The sequence below is a fragment of the Nomascus leucogenys genome, chromosome 16 (assembly GCF_006542625.1).
Source record: "Nomascus leucogenys isolate Asia chromosome 16, Asia_NLE_v1, whole genome shotgun sequence".
NCBI lineage: Eukaryota > Metazoa > Chordata > Mammalia > Primates > Hylobatidae > Nomascus > Nomascus leucogenys.
In genome coordinates, this window is record NC_044396.1 from 16,796,762 (window position 1) to 16,814,880 (window position 18,119).

Sequence of the window (18,119 nt, forward strand, 5' to 3'; positions counted from 1 at the left end):
GAGAGCAGAGAGATGAGCCAAGTACACATTACTCCACAGACAAACTAATCATATGTTCAGGAAATGTCTATCTAAATTTTGTGTAATATATCAGAAATTCACTGGAATTTAGAATCACCTGTATTTGGAATTACATGGTTGAAGGGGGCACCATAATCTTTTCAGTTCTCAGACACTTCAAGAAAAAACTAGCCTCTGATGCTAGATATTATGAAAGTCAGAACTGCTAGGGATGGACAATTTGACTCCTCCGATTTCATATTTGTCTAAGAAATATGAGCTCAATAAAACAATAGTCATAAATTCGGATGATTGGAAGCATGATATTATTAAAAGACACAAGTGTAAGGAGTTGTAGAGTAGTTGTGTTTTTGTTTTTCATCAGGTGTGGGAGTATTCATAAGAAAAGGTGGGAGATTTTTATTGACTAGGTCTCCACACTTAAGCTAGATGGATCTAACAAAATAACCATGAGCAAATTAGAGAAGTATACGTTTATTACTATTTGTTTATCAAGAACTGTTTTACAATTTAAACAGATACAGACACATTCCCTATCTTCTGGTGAAGGATGAAAAAAAGACTCAATTTAATTTTGGTTATTTAACATAGTGATGCCACTAACATTTAACTGACCTTTTTCCTCTTCAATTTAATCAACTCACATTTATTAAGTACCAGCTGTTGGAATTATAGAGACAAATAGTCTCTGTTCTATAGAGACTCACAGTCTAGAAAAGGAGGCAAATGTGTAAAAAATATTTCCTGGTAGATTGAGAAGCCCTATGAGGTAGGACATGAGCAATGTCTTACAGGAACACTAAGAGGAATCACATACAAGCATGTCCAGAGATCCAGGGAAGGCTTCTCTGAGATGATCATATTTGAGCTGAACCTTGAAAGACACAGAGGAGCCATACAAGAGGCATGAGAAGGGGCCTGGCATGCCTAGAGAATGACAGGCACACTGTTGTGGAGCCAAGAACATTGTCCTGCCACATGACACATGCCCGGTACACAGACTGCCACTATTATTAATGAGGTAAAATATGGGAAAGAGCTAGAACAATGCCTGGCCCGAGAAGTAGATGGATTAAGTTTCCTTGCTTCCTTTGTCAACACTAGTTTAGAAAGCTGCATAGCAGCAGTTAAGAAAGTGGATACTGGAGTCCGACTCCTACTGTGGGCGCGGTGGCTCACGCTTGTAATCCCAGCACTTTGGGAGGCCGAGGCGGGCGGATCACGAGGTCAGGAGATCGAGACCACGGTGAAACCCCGTCTCTACTAAAAATACAAAAAATTAGCCGGGCGTGGTGGCGGGTGCCTGTAGTCCCAGCTACTCGGAGAGGCTGAGGCAGGAGAATGGCGTGAACCCGGAAGGCGGAGCTTGCAGTGAGCCGAGATTGCGCCACTGCACAGCCTGGGTGAGAGCGCGAGACTCTGTCTCAAAAAAAAAAAAAAAAAAAAAAAAAAAAAAGATTCTAAATAAGTCACTCTATTAGTCTGTATAGGTAGTATGGCTGAGGATGCCTCAGGAAACCAACAATCATGGCAAAAGGGCAAAGGGGAAGCAAGCATGTCTTCACATGGTGGCAGGAGAGAGAGAGAGAAAGGAGGAAGTGCCACACACTTTTAAACAACCAAATCTCATGGGAACTCACTATCACAGGAATAGCAAGGGAATAATCTACCCCCATGACCCAATCACTTCCCACCAGGTTCCTCTCCTAACATTGGAGATTATAATAATCCAACATGAGATTTGGGTGGCAACACAAAGCCAAACTATATCAGTCAGTTTATCTTCAGTATCTTTATCTGTATAATACAAAATTATTCCTAAATAATTTTTCCTAAAATGTAAATGAGGATTGAATATATGAATACATGTAGTAAGCTTAGAACAGAGCTTGTCAAATACTAGGCTAATAAATATAATTATTTTTGTACGTGAGGAAAGTTTTTTATAATTTTAAGAGTGTTATAATTCTAACTTGATTAAGTTTATTACTTCTTAGCTTCGCCAGGTACAAACACAGATGGAAAGATTTAGATTAAACAGAGTAATGACTTTCTGCTGTAATGGTTGTAAAACAGTGAAACATTATCAAAAGAGATTTCAGATTGTCCTCCTCCTGCATCACAAAAGAAGTTGTAATGTTTTTGAGAAACATTACATTACAATTCTGATGACAATTACATCATCAATATGAATTTGATGATGTTCCTGAGAAGAGTTAAGTACGATGTGTTGAATAGGCAGTATAAACTAGTTTTATATCTTGTGTCCCTTCTATACTCCTGATCCTCTTATTTAAAACATGCAAGAAAATGTTTAGCACAACACCAAAAGTAATTGAAGAATCTCCTATTTATGTTACAGTTGTCTTTTTATCATCCTTGAAGACATAAGACCACGTGTCTCCAGAATGCACTAGTATCATAATACAAGGCTTTGTCACTAAACACCACACCTTGTGTCACCCCACACTTTTATAATTGTTGAATATATGTTTATGACACAAACATATATAACTTAACTAAAAGGTACTCAAACTACTACAATGGCATTATTCTAGTGAAGGCAGCCTATAGTAATGAACACACCTTTCTCAGTGCAAGAAAGATCAAAAAGACAAACTAGATTTCCCCATGGCAGAAATCTTGTCCTATGGCTCCTTCAGAAAAGTAGAGCTTGGGAAAATTTCCAAAGGTGAATGGGCAAGGGACAATCCCAGACCCCTCTCAGCTCTTGGAAAAACAAATACGCAAATTGTCCATGACAGGGAATAATAAAAGCTACAGGGAGAAGATAACAATGGTTTTTAAAGTGCATTGGCTTTTATTATGTGTTTGTGTCCCCAGTAGAAATTCTTATTGATACTGGCATTTTAAAAGTTTCCACCTTGCCTTGAAATTAACATTTCATTACTGTGAGTGTGCAAGCAACTCCTTTCTTGGCTGCTACTGTTTTTACTGTTTTTAGCTAGAAAAAATTTCTTTTCCTTGTGTAAAGTAATACTAATAGTACAAAACTGCATCAGTTCCACTAAAAAACTTTCTTATGAGACGATGTGCCTTAGAAACAGATAGTAGAACTGGAGACAATAAGATTATCACACCAGTCAATTTAGTCACTGCATTATCAACTGTCAGAAATTGCATGAGTTCTAATCACAAGAGTTCCTACTGTTATAAAACCATGGCAATAAATCTACAACATAAACAGCAATAAAGTTTTGCTGAGTGAAAGAAATCAGACCAAAAAAAAAAAAAAGAGAGAGAAAGGGAAGGGACAGTACATTCATTTTTATAAAATTCTAGAAAATGCAAACTAACTCACAGTGACAAAAAGCAGATCAGTGGGTGAGGAGGGGAGCTAACGGAGTGGGATTACAATGGTCAAGAAAAAATTTTGTGAAACTACAGATATTTTTATTGTCTTGATGATGGGTTCATGACATATACATCTGTCAAAAGATCAAATTGTGCATTCTAAATATGTAGAATTTACTGCATGGCAATTATATCTCAATAATGCTGTTTTTAAAAGGCCCATATTCTAATGTACAACATAGAGACTATCACATTACATTATTGTGGTTGTATAAGTGCACTTTGTTTATACTAGCAATATAAATCAAAGGGCAACAGAGAAGACAGACAGAAATTATTTATTTTGTCTGAAGGCCAATGAGTGAGAGACATTGGATGGTCTTATGTTTATGACACAAACATATATAGCTTACCTAAAAGATAATTAAACCACTGCAATACCATTATTCTAGTTAAGGCAGCCTACAGTAATGAACACACCTTTCTCAGTCAGTGCAAGAAAAATCAAAAAGGCAAAAAAGTGAATAATCATAATCAACAAGGAAGAACCTAATAGCTATATACTGATCTTTACACTCTGATAATCAGGGCTATATATTTTTTCTCAAGTGCTCATGAAACACTCGCAAAAAAATGATTATAGATTAGGTTAGAAGGAAAATGTTAGTAAATTAGGTAACATAAATTATTATAAACAATACTCCCTGACTGCAATGAAATAACACTAGAAATTATTGACAAAACTGAAAAGCAAAAAGACTCACCCACCTAAAATTAAAAACTCTTGTCTTAATTTTTGGGTAAAGGAGGAAATACAAACTGAAATTACAGAATTTTTATTCCTAAAAAATATTGAAACAAAATACAGTATACATAAAAATCAACAGAATACATTTCAAACAATTAGCATAGGAAAATTCATAGCACTAAGTGTTTTTATCAATAAAAATGAAAAAAAAACAAGCAAATTGAATTCCTAGATAGAGAAAATAGAAGAAGAGCAACAACCAAACAATAAAATAATGGTAAATTGAAGGAAATAATAAAGATAAAAGCAGAGACAGAAATAGGAAAAAAGTAGACCTACTATTTCAAAATTCTGGTTTTCTTAAAAAAGTAACAAAATAGAAAAACCACTAGCTGCCTGGATCAAGAACAAAGGAAAAAGCACAAATATAAAAATAGAAAATATCAAAGGGTAAAACATTGAAACAATAAATTTTTTTAAAATTACAACAGACTACTTTAAAGACCTACATGTAAATACGTTTGAAAAGATAGATAAAAATATAATTTTCCAAGAAAATAAAGATTTCCAATTCTGGTGGTTTTAGAGCTAGGCTGCTCAAACTGACCAATTTTTGTAGAAGAAACTGGAGAGGATCATCAAGAAATTATTTTACAAAAGAGCACCAGGTAACATTATTTTAAAGAGGAATTCTACAAAACCTCCAGTACTAGATGCTCCAAAAGTGTTATACATGCTGAAAAGCATTGAGAAAGGACGTTAAGAAGAAAGTATAACATTGAGACTTAGACCTGATAAAGACAGCACAAGAAAGAAAACTACAGTCCAGTACTACTAAAGAAAAATGATGCAAAATACTAAAGAAGAAAAGTAATCAACAGAATCCAGCACCACATTAAGAATAAAATAGACCATGACCAACTGGAATTTATTCTTGCAATTTAAAGTTGATTCAATATTAGGGAATCTATTAACATAATAAATGATAGTTTTGAGAGAATAAAAGTAAGATTATTTCTACAGATGCTGAAAAAGCTTCAGCAATATTCAACATATTTTCTAGTTTCTATTAAAAACACAAAAATAGGACACAATTTATAATTTCTTAACATGACAAAACATATAAACTTTATTTGTGAGGACTGCATTGTAATTTGTGGAGATGTTAATGGCATTATAAGTAAGCTCATGAAAGGGCAAGAATGCCCACTATTTTCACAATTACCTAATGTTATAATAGAGGTTGCAAAACTCAAAGCAATTTGATTAGAGAACTCACCAGTCATATGATTTTGTAAAGAAGTAAAAATATCTCTTAAAAATTCTAGCAAATTAATGAACAATAAAACTAATTCAAATACTAAAAGAACTCAGTAAGACATCAGGATACAAAATTAACATACAAAAATCAATAGCTTTCAAAGACACAAACAATAGCCAGCCAGAGGACATAATGGTAAAGAAAACTCCACTTATAATAGCAACAAAGAAGATTAAATCCTTGGGAATAAACTTGACAAAAATGTGCAAAACTTGTAGGAGGAAAATTTTAAAACACTCTGAAAAACACAAAATTAGATTTGAACAAAATGAAAGGCATCCTCTGTTCTTGGATAGGACAAATCAACATCATAAAGATGTCAGTTTAACACAATCCCAATAAAAGTATCAGCAAGTTTCTTTTTATACAAGTAAGTTTTTCCCCCTAAAGTGTAGCTTGTATTTGTCTAATGTTCCCCACACACAACTCTTTCTCCACTTCTTTACTTGACTTATATTTTTACCATTATTTTAATGATTCTGTTATGTCTATCTCTTTAATTTTAACTTACGCATTTTTTAGAAGAAAGTATAGCATAGAACAATAAATTTCTGATTTTAGTTTGCTCTTTGCCTTTTTTTGCTTTTCCTCCAATGCAAGTTGGTGCTGAAATTCGTAAGGAAAACAAACATGCAAGAATAGCCAAGAAGACACACAAAAATTAAAAATACAAAGGTTGACTAGTCCTACCCTACATTAAACCATTCTATAAAGTCTCCGTAAAACAGGGTGCTACTTTCACAAGAATAGAGTTAAAGGCAGTAGAATAGTAAAGAAAGTCCCAAAATTGATATAAGTACATATGGAAATGATAATGCTGGCATCTTAAGTTATAGAGGTAAAGATGGGCGTTTTAATAAATGTTGTTGGCACAAGTAGGCAGCAACTTAGAAAAAAATAAAATTACATCCATATCACACACCATTCACAAGCATAAACTCCACAATGATCAGGAATCTAGATATAAAAAGAAAATAAAGAACTTAAATCATGGAAGTCTAGAAAAAAATATATGGATGATTTCCTCCATAAACTCAGTGTTGAAAAAAGCTAACACTCACTCAAAATAATGGGCAGTAAAAGAAACGACTGATAAACTTGACAACATAATTTTTTTAATTTGCATAGTAAAATAAAGTCAAAGTACAACTGCCAAATTAGAAGGAAATACTTGCAACATGTATCACAGAAAAAGGGCTAATATCCATAATATATAAAGAACTCTTAAAATTTGAAGAGAAAAAAATCTACAACTCTGATGGAAAAATGAGACAAATATAAATAGACAATTCAAAAAATTAGCACAAAATGATCTTAAACATATGAAAAGATGTTGAACCTCACTCGTAATTAAAGAAACTCAAATTACGTTGAATACTACTTTTCACCTGCTTGGCCAAAGTTCAAAAGGCTGAGAACACATTCTGTTGGTAAGGCTGAGGCACTCTCATACACTGCTGTGGGAATGTAAACTGACACAACCCCTTCGGAAGGGAATTTAACAATGTCTAACAAAACTACATTTGTTTTTGTTTTGAATTTACCTTGTGACCCAGTAACCTCATTCAAGGAATTCATCTTGAAGAGATGTTCCTAATAAAATGAAAATCCAGATATATACATACATACCAGCATTAGGGAAGGGAAGTGACAGTTCTGAGTGTGACTTTTTTTTACAGTCCCATCTTGCTATAACAATAATTAAAATTAACAAACATCAGACTCAGTTTATATTTTAAAATCATTATTACCTAGCATTATGTTTTTTGGTTTTCAAATTCCTGAATAGATAATTCATTTTTTAATTCAACAAGTTTTCTGAGAATCTACCATGTAGAGTTCTTTGCTAGGTACAAGGATGACTTTAACATGCTTTAAGGTTGTATTAATACCCACAAGAACTTTGTTCTCTAAGTAATGTCTTACATAGCAAACAAACTAAAATATTATAGACATACAAAATATTGGAGGAAAAGCAAAAAAAGGCAAAGAGCAAACTAAAATCAGAAATTTATTGTTCTATGCTATACTTTCTTCTAAAAAAATGCATTAAGTTAAAATTGAAGAGATAGACATACTAGAATCATTAAAATAATGTTAAAAATATAAGTCAAGTAAAGAAGTGGAGAAAGAGTTGTGTGTAGGGAACATTTAGACAAATACAAGCTACTGTTTAGTGGGAGAAACTTACTTATCAGTTACAAGAAGAGAAGGCAAAAAGAAAAAGTCATGGAGCCCTTATTATGTAATAGCAGAAAGCTGATTAGTTCATCAATTGAATGTGTTGCCAAACACCAAAGCCCCTTCAGAACTTACTTCTATAACTTCCTGTAATACAAGAAGCAATAAATATCTTTATAGTGTAAGTCTCCGATAGGAGGGTTCTCTGTTCCTTGCAGGTGAGAGCATTTCTAACTGTGAATCAGATCAGACACGATTGTTTCAGACACTTTAACAATACAATCTTATTAACCTAAATAATTCTGTCAGCTGGATCTTCAGAGGGAAAAAAATCAACCCAAAACTAAATAATATGCAAGCAAGAGCAAAACAATACACAAATAAATAAATAAAACAAGCCAAACACACACTTCATGTGTTTGTAGAAACTGGATACTTTGATTCAGTGGATTTCAAATCTAAAGGAATAAAAGGAAAAATGACTGAGCAGCTAAATCCCAAAGGTGCAGAACTCTTGAAGTTTCTAGTTGACAATGGAAAGAAGAGTTTGGAGGTCAAATAAAGTCCAGCCATCTGCTTAAAAATTGGCTAAAACGTAAGTCACATATCCAAGATCAGAACTAAAGAGGAAGAAAAGCAGATGTTTGATGAAGTTATAAGAGAAAATATGCAACTCTCTGAATCAGATTTTACATGTAATAAAAGGCCATGAAAACAAAATTATTTTTATTCTCTTTAATAACATTCTGCTTTGCTCTTATAATTCTAGGGAGTTTCATTCGGGGAAATGAGACATATATTTTTTATGTTGTTAGAATCCTGGCTTTGACTTTTATATGTTATCATTTTAAGTCATAATCCAAATATACTAGATAATAACAGAATACCTGATGATTGTTTCAAACTTTCAGAAGATGGTTAAAATGAGACTAAGCAGAAGGTTGCCGGGTCTCACTGCTAATTATGTATACTCTTAGATTTTTACTATATTAATATATACCTAAAACTAATACTACATTGTTAAATAACCTAAAACTACTTGTTTCATGCTTTGTAGAGTAAGAGAATATCCAACTCTAGTAAAAACCATACATTCAAAAAGAAATATGAATGAGAAAATAATGGGACAGAAAATAGACACAATATTATCTTTGCAATGTTAATACAAAGATTTTTTATTTTAAATGAATAGAAATTAAGGAAAACCTGTGCCAAATCCAAGGCAACATATCCATGTTTGATCTACCAGTTCACAGGGCTGATTATTTCTGAGATGGAGATAGATGACAGATCTGAGAGAGCCTCACACAGGCCAGGCAAGGAGGAAAAGCCACTAAGCCTACCTGTGCAAGCCTCAGAATAGGCTGACATCATCCATGGTTGGAAAAATCAACCGAAAGTTACAGGGTACCCAGGCAACTAATTTTTATTGTATGATAGCTCAGATACAAGCCATAGAAAATACTGATTGGTCCACCAGTCTGGTCAGTCTCCTAAGCAAATGAGCTGCCACTCAAATGGTCTATTTCTCTCAAGCACTATGAAGACATGAGTTCTTACTCTCATTTCATTTTACATCCTTAATTCTTTCAGCCTTTTCACATAGCTAGAGGGCAATGTAACTCTAAGAATTTTAATGCTCCTTTCTTTTAGGTCACATGTTTTCTCTTACCATCTAATTCCAGCCAATCATCAACTATTTTTCGCCCTTCTTGGTGTTTACAAGATCTTTGACCTTGTAAATAATGTTACAGGGTAAAATAGAGCCTCCCAACCCAAAACACAGCCACCCAAGAAGTTTATGCACACATAATTCAGTTCACCATGAGAGAGTAAGCGAAAATGGCTATCAAACAGGCAATTCCATGTCTAATATTCAGTGTCTGTCTACGTTTATTTTATAGTCACCTCTGAGCTTTCTAATTCTGATGACTGATTAGAAACATCAAATTACATATTCTGGTATTTTGAAGAAATAGACTGTAGCAATCTTGGCAGCAACACGATGCTAATGGTACTGATCTGAGTCCAGTGACCTCAGATCAGCAAACCTATGGCATAAACCAAGCACTATTTGTTACTGATGCAGGCAATAACATCATAAAATCTGAAAACTGGGAAGGACACTAGAGATCTGGTCACATCTCCTTCCTATTGCAGGAATTTTTCCTATAACATTCCCTTACAGTGACGACCTAGTCACTGTGTGGACACAGGGATTGCCTCATTACCTTACAAGGAAGCTCATTCCATTTTCTGAAACATTTTTTAGGAAGTTCATTCTTTAAAGACTAAAAACCGTTTCTGTATAACTTCAATTTATTGATTCTATTCATTCATTCAACCAGCATTTATAGAGTAATGACTCTAAACAGCATTTCCGTAATGATAAAACACATCAGGCCTTTATCCACCTGTAAAGACAAATTCATGAACAAGAATAAAACACCAGCTGCCTTCCCTGTGCTGCTGTGCCCCTCTCTTTGTGCTCAAGTGTCAGTATCACTTACCTGAATCACACCTCCCAAGAAGGAAACTGCTGCAGCAACGCGGATCCTTTGCATTTCAAAGTCGGATAAGCCCAGCACGCTTGTGTTACTCTGTGTGGTGAGATTCTGCATGTTCTGAGGGACAATCCGTTCCACGGCATTGGCTGATATTAAGGATGTCAAGGCAAAGGTGCCTGAAACCAAGTGGTGTGGGGAATCTTCTATTAGTAATTCGATTTAAAGGCTCAATAAAAATTGTGGGATTCTGTCGAAACTACATTGTGAAACCAAACAGATCTGTTAGACATACTGTCCCCTCCTCTGTGCCCTTGCTTCTCCACTCTTCATCTCGCTCCATGGATGAAATGGAAACTTACCTCCATATATGCTTATTCATTCAACTTACAGCCACTCGTCTATTTGCTATTCCCTCCTGGGTCAGACATTTTCCCACCTCTCTGCAGATTGGCATAAAGAATGTCCTGGTACAGGAAATAAGATTACGGCCTGGATTTATATTCAACCACTCAATTTACCAATAATGTGACCTAAAGCAGATTACACTGGATATAAATGGTCTTATCCATAAAATGGGAGTAATAATGCCTACATTTCAGGATTTAAGGGGAGTATAAATGAGATGATAGGTATGAAGACCTCAGTAAATTCAGCTTTTTCCCTGAAATGCTTGCTTCTTCATTCTACATGTGCAAATCCTATTAGTTTTTCAAGGTCTGGCTCAAATCCCATATCTAATAAGGATCCATCCCAGATCCTCCCAACTAGGCTTAATCTTTCCACCCTCTGTGGTCTCATAGCAGAGTATATTTTTATTATTGTGTAACAACATATTGTGGCCCATAAAATAATTAAACATACCATTTCTGTCTACGGTTGTTAGATAAGGCTCGTTGTTATTTTTCAAGAATTGCCATGGCCTTGCACATTTGTGGGACCATTTTCAGTGTGTTCCCCTCTTCCTGTCAAGAGTTCTGAAGCCTCTCATCTTGGCACAGCGTGCCTGAGAATGCAGCCTGGTGAACATGGAAATGCTGATTCTCTCAAAGAGGGGTTGGCAAATTTGGGTTATAGAAACAAACTGCAGCATTGTGCAAACATTTACTCTCATTACTTGAAGATCTTACTTTGCTTCTGGTCATAAATGAGACTTCATGAAAAGGGGCTTTTCAGCATGTAGACAACCCAGCACAAACCATGCACGAAGCAGCATAAGGCAAGAGAGACATGAGTCAAACAGAAACAGGTCTCAATGGAAATTCAACACAGCCAATCCTTGGTCTTACTAGATAAGAGAGGCGGTACATGCTGTGGATTCAGAAAAACATGACTATTGTAGCCTCCAAAAAACCTGGCCTAAAATCCCAGAACTGTCTCCTCAGTATTTTTGTCTATAAACAGCATTCCTCACCCAATGGGATTGTTATGAGGCTTAAATAATGTAATATAGCACATATGATAGAAGATGACATGTAGTTAACACCTGATAAATGGTAGCTATTCATATAATTATTAATAAGACTAAAGTCATAATGCTCTGTTATGGTCTATCATTGTATACTTTTCTCTGTTCTATAGAGTTGGTGGTACATAAATACAGGTAGCAGATTGAATAACATTCTTTTAGTGAGATAAGTCATTCTCAATAAATCATCAATAAATCACGACCTTATCATAAAGTACTAAATTAAGAGTACATCAAGAAACTAATGTAATATAACTGATTATTAGAAATGAGATTCTAGCACCCAGGATGGGAAATACCAAGTAGAGAATATTCACCATAGAATCTGGTCTTGATAGGACATATTTCCGAGGGTATATTACAGCACGATGCTCGGGAGATCAAATCAGATACTTCTGAGAGTAAAGGAGTTTGTCTTTTGGTGTTTAAATCTCTTAGAGTACAGAGCAAAATGTTTTGTACAAAAGCCACTGAACAAATTGACTACAGAATTTTTAAAAAACATATAGACTAGTTAATTTTTTATTTTAGGCCTGTTTTTCCTGGGATTTGGAGGAAGATGGGAGGCAATCGAACAGTAAAAGAGAAAGCCATCTAAAAGGCTTTGTTAGCGGAACAAAAGGAAGCTTCACCTGCATGTGAGTCATATTTCAAGAACACCTCCAGAGAGAGGACTTGCCAGCAATGGGTACAGGCATATCCACCACGCCAATGTGGACATGGGAGTACTGCCTCTTTAGCAAGGATAATGCTTTGCTGTTTCTGAGATAGTGAAGGCCAATCAAGGGAAGTGGGACTGCCCGTGAATATGTGTGGCTGTTGTGGGTGACATTCTATATTATCTATTTATAGGTCTCTTCTTTGTCTTTGTCTCCTCCCTACTAATTCTCTATCTTTGCCTCATTTGCTCAATGCTTTAGCCTGGTTAGGCTTTCAGCCTATTAGTGGTACCCTTATATACCACCACTTCTACCTGATAGCTCAACAGTACTGTGGGTCACAGGGTCTCATAGGAAGTGAATATGAGCCCTAGAGTTAAATAGACCCAAGTTCGAATCCCAGTTCTACTTAATATGAACCTCCGATCTTGCTCAAGTTACCTAACCTCTCTCAGCTTCCCTATTTGTAAAATGATGATAAAATATCTATTACAAAATTTTGATAGAGAATAAATGAGATTTCATATTTTAAAAAAACACTATCTCAAGTCCTATCATATTATAATCCATCAGTAAATAATTATTTATTTTTTCTTCTGAAAAGTGCCTTGTATAGTCTTCACAATATCCTCTCTAAATTGTGAAACTTTGCTTTTTAAATAAATTTCCCCAATTTCGAGAAAAATTAAGATTATCCTACCAATTGTCTCATATTGGTTCTCTACAACAATGCTGTTTCCGTTGGATTAATACCCAGGTTTTTTACTGTTGTGTATTTATTCCAATATATGTTCTTTGCAAGCCACAAAATGTAATCAACTGATTTATTCCTTTTTAAAAAAAAAACCTATTTTAAATTAAAATAAGAAAGTTCACATTGTTGAGCAAAACAGTATGTTTCATGTCTTTATACTCTGATTTTATGAATTGTTTACTTTTAAAGATGCCTCTAACATAATTTATTATTGTATTTAGTAAGTCAGCATTGCATTCCAGCCACCTAAATTGAAGGCAAAATCCCAAATAATTTTTCTTCATGAAAGTAACATCAATATCTTAATAATACTATGGAAGTGGGATGCATATGCATCAAAATTAAATCATTTAAAAGAGAAGTATGTTCTGTATATTAATTTGCAGGAACTTATTGGTGACACTCAGTCCCTATGTCCAAGATTAAAGCAAAGTCAAAACATAATTAGTCTATTTTCCCTGACATATATATGTTGCAAAATAAGGGAAAATTATCTTTTTTTTTTTTTTTGAGACAGAGTCTTGCACTCTCACCCAGGCTGGAGTGCAGTGGCTCACTGCAAGCTCCGCCTCCCGGGTTCACGCCATTCTCCTGCCTCAGCCTCTCCCAGTAGCTGGGACTACAGGCGCCCGCCACCATGCCCGGCTAATTTTTTGTATTTTTAGTAGAGACGGGGTTTCACCGTGTTAGCCAGGATGGTCTTGATCTCCTGACCTTGTGATCCACCCGCCTTGGCCTCCCAAAGTGCTGGGATTACAGGTGTGAGCCACCACACCCAGCCTATCATTTATTTTTTACTGACCCAAAGAATCCTAAATACTGAGATAAAAAACAAATAGGAAGGCCCAGCTGGCTGCCTTTGGTGAAGTACAAATGCAGAAATAAAATGTCTCTAGCATTTACTGTGTGGTAGCCCATTCGACTTAACAGAAGGGAAATCAGAATTAGTCTCCGGCTTTAATGTTGAATGACTACAGTTAAGGCTGTAAATTATGTGTATTTTGAAATGCCTATTATTTATCAAGTAGACTATAAGATTCTGATAGCTGTTAATAATTTGTTAAATATAGAGTCTTATGTAAATGGTAATTTCAAAGTAATTCAGTTAAATATCTGTAAAATGTTTACAGTGATTCCTTAGGACATCAAACATTTTGTGTAAGTATGTATTTAAGCATGTTCAAATTGTGTATTTTTGTTTTCTTAAAGCAATTACGGTGTATTGGACAAACTTGTTTTGCCTTTTTCTTTTATCTTGGGTTTAACAGAGAAAATGTTTTTAGAGGTTAGTATTAAAAAACATTTTATTGCTAAGAATATATTTAAATGTTTTGAAAAATGAAAAGAAATCGTTAGGAAATTAGGAAGCAAGATAATTGAAAAAATAGGCTTTAATAATTTATAATTAATTATTGTGCTTTTCTCTTTTTTGCATCAATGCAAAAGAAAAGCTTATTCTTGAACAGTGAGTTGTAAAGTTAAAAGCTTGTGCTTTAGATTTGGTTGCACCTGGGTTGCAATCCATGCACCTGTGACTTTTAATCTGTGATCTCACAGAAACTTTCTGAATTTTAGTGTTTTCTTTTCACCTGCAATGTAAAGGTAATAATTTCTATTTAAAAGGCTTATGCTAGAACAAAATAAAATAACGTATGTAAAGCTCTTAATAAAGTACCTAATAAATAGAACATCCATGGTTCTCAAACTTAAATATATATAATACACAAATATGCATAAATATATAAATACATATATATACTATATTACCTACAGATTAAATAAAAACAGAGATCTTATGAAAATGCTGACTCTAATTCAGTAGGCCTGAGATGGAAATAAAGACTTTGCACTTTTAACAAGCTCCTACATAATGCTGAACCTGCTGGTTCATGAGCCACACTTTAGGCAGAAACGTTGTAAGTGATTGGTAAGTGTTGTTCCTTCCCTCATAACAAAATTAATTGATTTAAAAAGCCAAATCTACATAAATAAAATGTTATGTTAACAGAAAATATATGTATCAATGTGGTAGGCAGAATTATGACCTCTCAAATACGTTCACATCCTAATCCCCAGAACCTGTGAGTATGTTATGCTATATGGTAAGAGAGAATTAACATTGCAGATGAAATTAAAGTTGCTAAGCAGCTGATCTTAAGAAGAGCAGCCTGGATTATCCAGGTGTGCCCAATGTAATCACAAGTGTCCTTTAAACATGGAAAATGGAGGCAAAAGATCAGAGTCAAAGAGAATTTGAAGATGCAATATTGCATGTTTACATATCGCATGGTTGAAAGGTCCATGAGCCAAAGAATGCAGGAAGCCTCTAGAAACTAGAAAAGTCAAGAAAATGGATTGCCCCTAGAGCCCCCAAGAAAGAAACACAGCCCTGCTGACACCTTAGTTTTAGCCCTGTGAATATCATTTCAGACTTCTGAGCTCCAGAACTGTAGAATAATACCTTTATCTTGTTTTAAGCACCAAACGTATGGTAATTTGTTACAGCGGCAACAGAAAACTGATACAATCAATAATGCAAAGTGGCCATTGAAGAAATAGTCACAAAATATTATTACATAGAGGCTGAGATCATATAATCCCCAAATAAATAGAAATGTCTCTATAGATATTTTTAGTTAAAATTATTTTATTATTTCCTTAATAGTTGACTAAGATACCATTTTTGTAATAATAATAGCTAACTTTATTAAATCTTATTATGTAGCAAGTACTAAATTAGGCACTGTATATCGATTATCTAGTTCTCACTATAATCATTAGAATTTGGAAGGTAATTTTGCTATCAAGAAAGCAGCAATGGAGCTTAAAATTTTGCCTAAGACCATGTAAATAGCAAACAACAAATAAGGTATGTACCCAGGTTTATCTAATACCAAATCACCCCTCATATTTTCTTTGGTAATATAGAGGTAGGTAAGGTAAGAGTCACACCAAGTGAAGAGCATTGTATAAACTAGCCTGGAATAAACCTAAAAGATCATCATTTAGTCCACATATCAAATACATGTAAAATATTTTTCACTGTTTTTTGAGTGGCTATATTTTATGTAGTCTTATCTCCCAAGTGCTTACTTTCTCTAATTTCATTGTAAATTCAGAACATTTCCCTTCTTTTTTTTCTTTTTTTCTTGAGACAGAGTCTTACTCTGTCACTCAGGCTGGAGTGCAGTGGCACAATCTCAGCTCACTGCAACCTCCGCCTCCCGGCTTCAAGCGATTCTCCTGCCTCAGCCTCCCGAGTAGCTGGGACTACAGGCATGTACTACCATGCCCCATTTCCCTTCTTTTGTGGAATCTTTGCAACTCAAAAATGCAAAGAATCCTTAGCAATTACCTTGGCTATACAGTAATATAGCAATAAACCACAGTGTATATTGACTATCTGATGCATGGAGAGTAAATATCTTCCTCTAATATTTGCTGTGGTTTTCGGCAGTGACATTAACACTGCTAAGGAGATGTAATCCGTAATAATCACTAAGCCTCTTTTGAGCATAACATTAGAAGCATAAACATAGGAATTATTACCTGTGGCAACATGACGTCCCATTCCAAATATGGCGTAAATTATGGCAGGAAACAGAGACCCATATAAACCAAACACTGGGTGCACAGATGAGAGAACAGCAAAAGCCAATCCTGTGAAGAAGACTAGGGTAATTAAAACCACCTTATAACCCCAAGACACAGTCTGTTACACAATAGAATAGGTATTGGTTTACTCATAGACAAAATGAATCATACTTTATTCTACTTTCTCAACAACAGTCTAGCATTATTGCCCTAAATAAAAGAAAATTCCCTCTTTAGTTCATTTTTATAATTCCAAAAACCATTATTTTTGGACTAATGCTTTTTCCTTTGATTGCAGAGATGTCTACAAAAAAAACAGTTGTTCAGAGAGTCTTCCTGTTGAATGGTAGGTTGGACAGTAACATTGTAAAATATCTCCAGGCACACTAAAATTTTAGAAGTATTTCACATGTATAATTTTATGTGCACAATAGCATCTGTAAGATAGGTGAGACTAGAAGCTTTACCCCTGACAGATGAGAAGCCTAAAATGGAATGGGAACTAGGGCTGGACAAAAAGGACGCATACTTAACATTGGCTGGTTGGCCAGCTGCACAGCCAGCCTGAGACTGTGTGTCACAGTGGTAGGGCCGATGAATAAATCCATGTGCTTCCCAACTAACTGGACCTTGGCTTATATTTCAGGTACAGTGTCTTAGAGTGGAAAAAGAAATCAACTTTTCTTTTTCAAGGTGTAAGAAATAATTCATAACTGTTAATTTTTATTCCTTGTAAAGACTATTGCCTACATAGTTGGTATGATACATGCACATAGAAAATTTTCTTAGACATGTCTAAATGACCACTGGTGGTTTAAACGTGACCAAAATATCTACGAGTAAGGGTTCATAAAATTATCTTGACTGTGGCTGGTCCTTGGAACGACAAATTCATTCAAATGTTTCAATTAAATAGGGCATAAAGGACTTTACATGTTACAAAGAGACTTGAGAATGAAGGAGGCATTAGATTCTGGAGTCTCTGAATATGAGGCCAGGTAATTAATTAGTCACACTATAAAGCCTGGCTGTCTGATTCTAATATCAATAATTTTTACTGTTGAGCTTTTACCATTTTTAAATTAAATGAAATTCACTTCTTAATAAGCTCCGTAGTTATCTTTCAGATATTTTTCAAGCAGTAGAAGCCACTTTTGCTGCATTTAAAATACATGAAAAGTTAACCAATGACCACTTCTTTCTTCTTTTTAAAAACCATCTGGGTTGCTTGTTTGCTGGTAATGTATCCCTACAGTCTGGTGAAAATACGATAAAAGTGATTATAGAAGAGTCAGTGGCAGAGGCTGTTCCAGAATTTCATAAAGGCATGGTGAGAGGTAGAAAGGATGGTGTTAAGGGGCAGGTCTTGAAGCTTTGTTAGTATTGGCAGGCTAAATATTTCCCCACCTCTACCAAGAAGCGCCTTTTGGCATTTTTAGTGTAAGCAACTTTGTAAAATATACTGTTTACATCAGCCATATGAAAAGCTAGAAAACAACTTTTTCTCATCCACTTTTCCAAATAAGTTACCTGATAAAAGTTATCTATCAAGAG

At 34.8% G+C, this 18,119-nt stretch overlaps 1 protein-coding gene across 2 annotated transcripts in view; it reads right to left on the reverse strand.

The window, feature by feature from the left end:
* The window catches only part of SLC26A7 (solute carrier family 26 member 7), a 142,784-nt gene that overhangs the window by 86,314 nt on the left and 38,351 nt on the right, over positions 1–18,119 (reverse strand). For both annotated transcript variants that reach the window (XM_030794979.1, XM_003268285.4), the window contains exons 3-4: positions 16,521–16,631; positions 10,097–10,269 (exon numbers count right to left, since the gene is read on the reverse strand). In XM_030794979.1, coding sequence (XP_030650839.1) covers positions 10,097–10,269; positions 16,521–16,631 — 284 coding nt within the window. The remainder of the gene's footprint in view (positions 1–10,096; positions 10,270–16,520; positions 16,632–18,119) is intronic.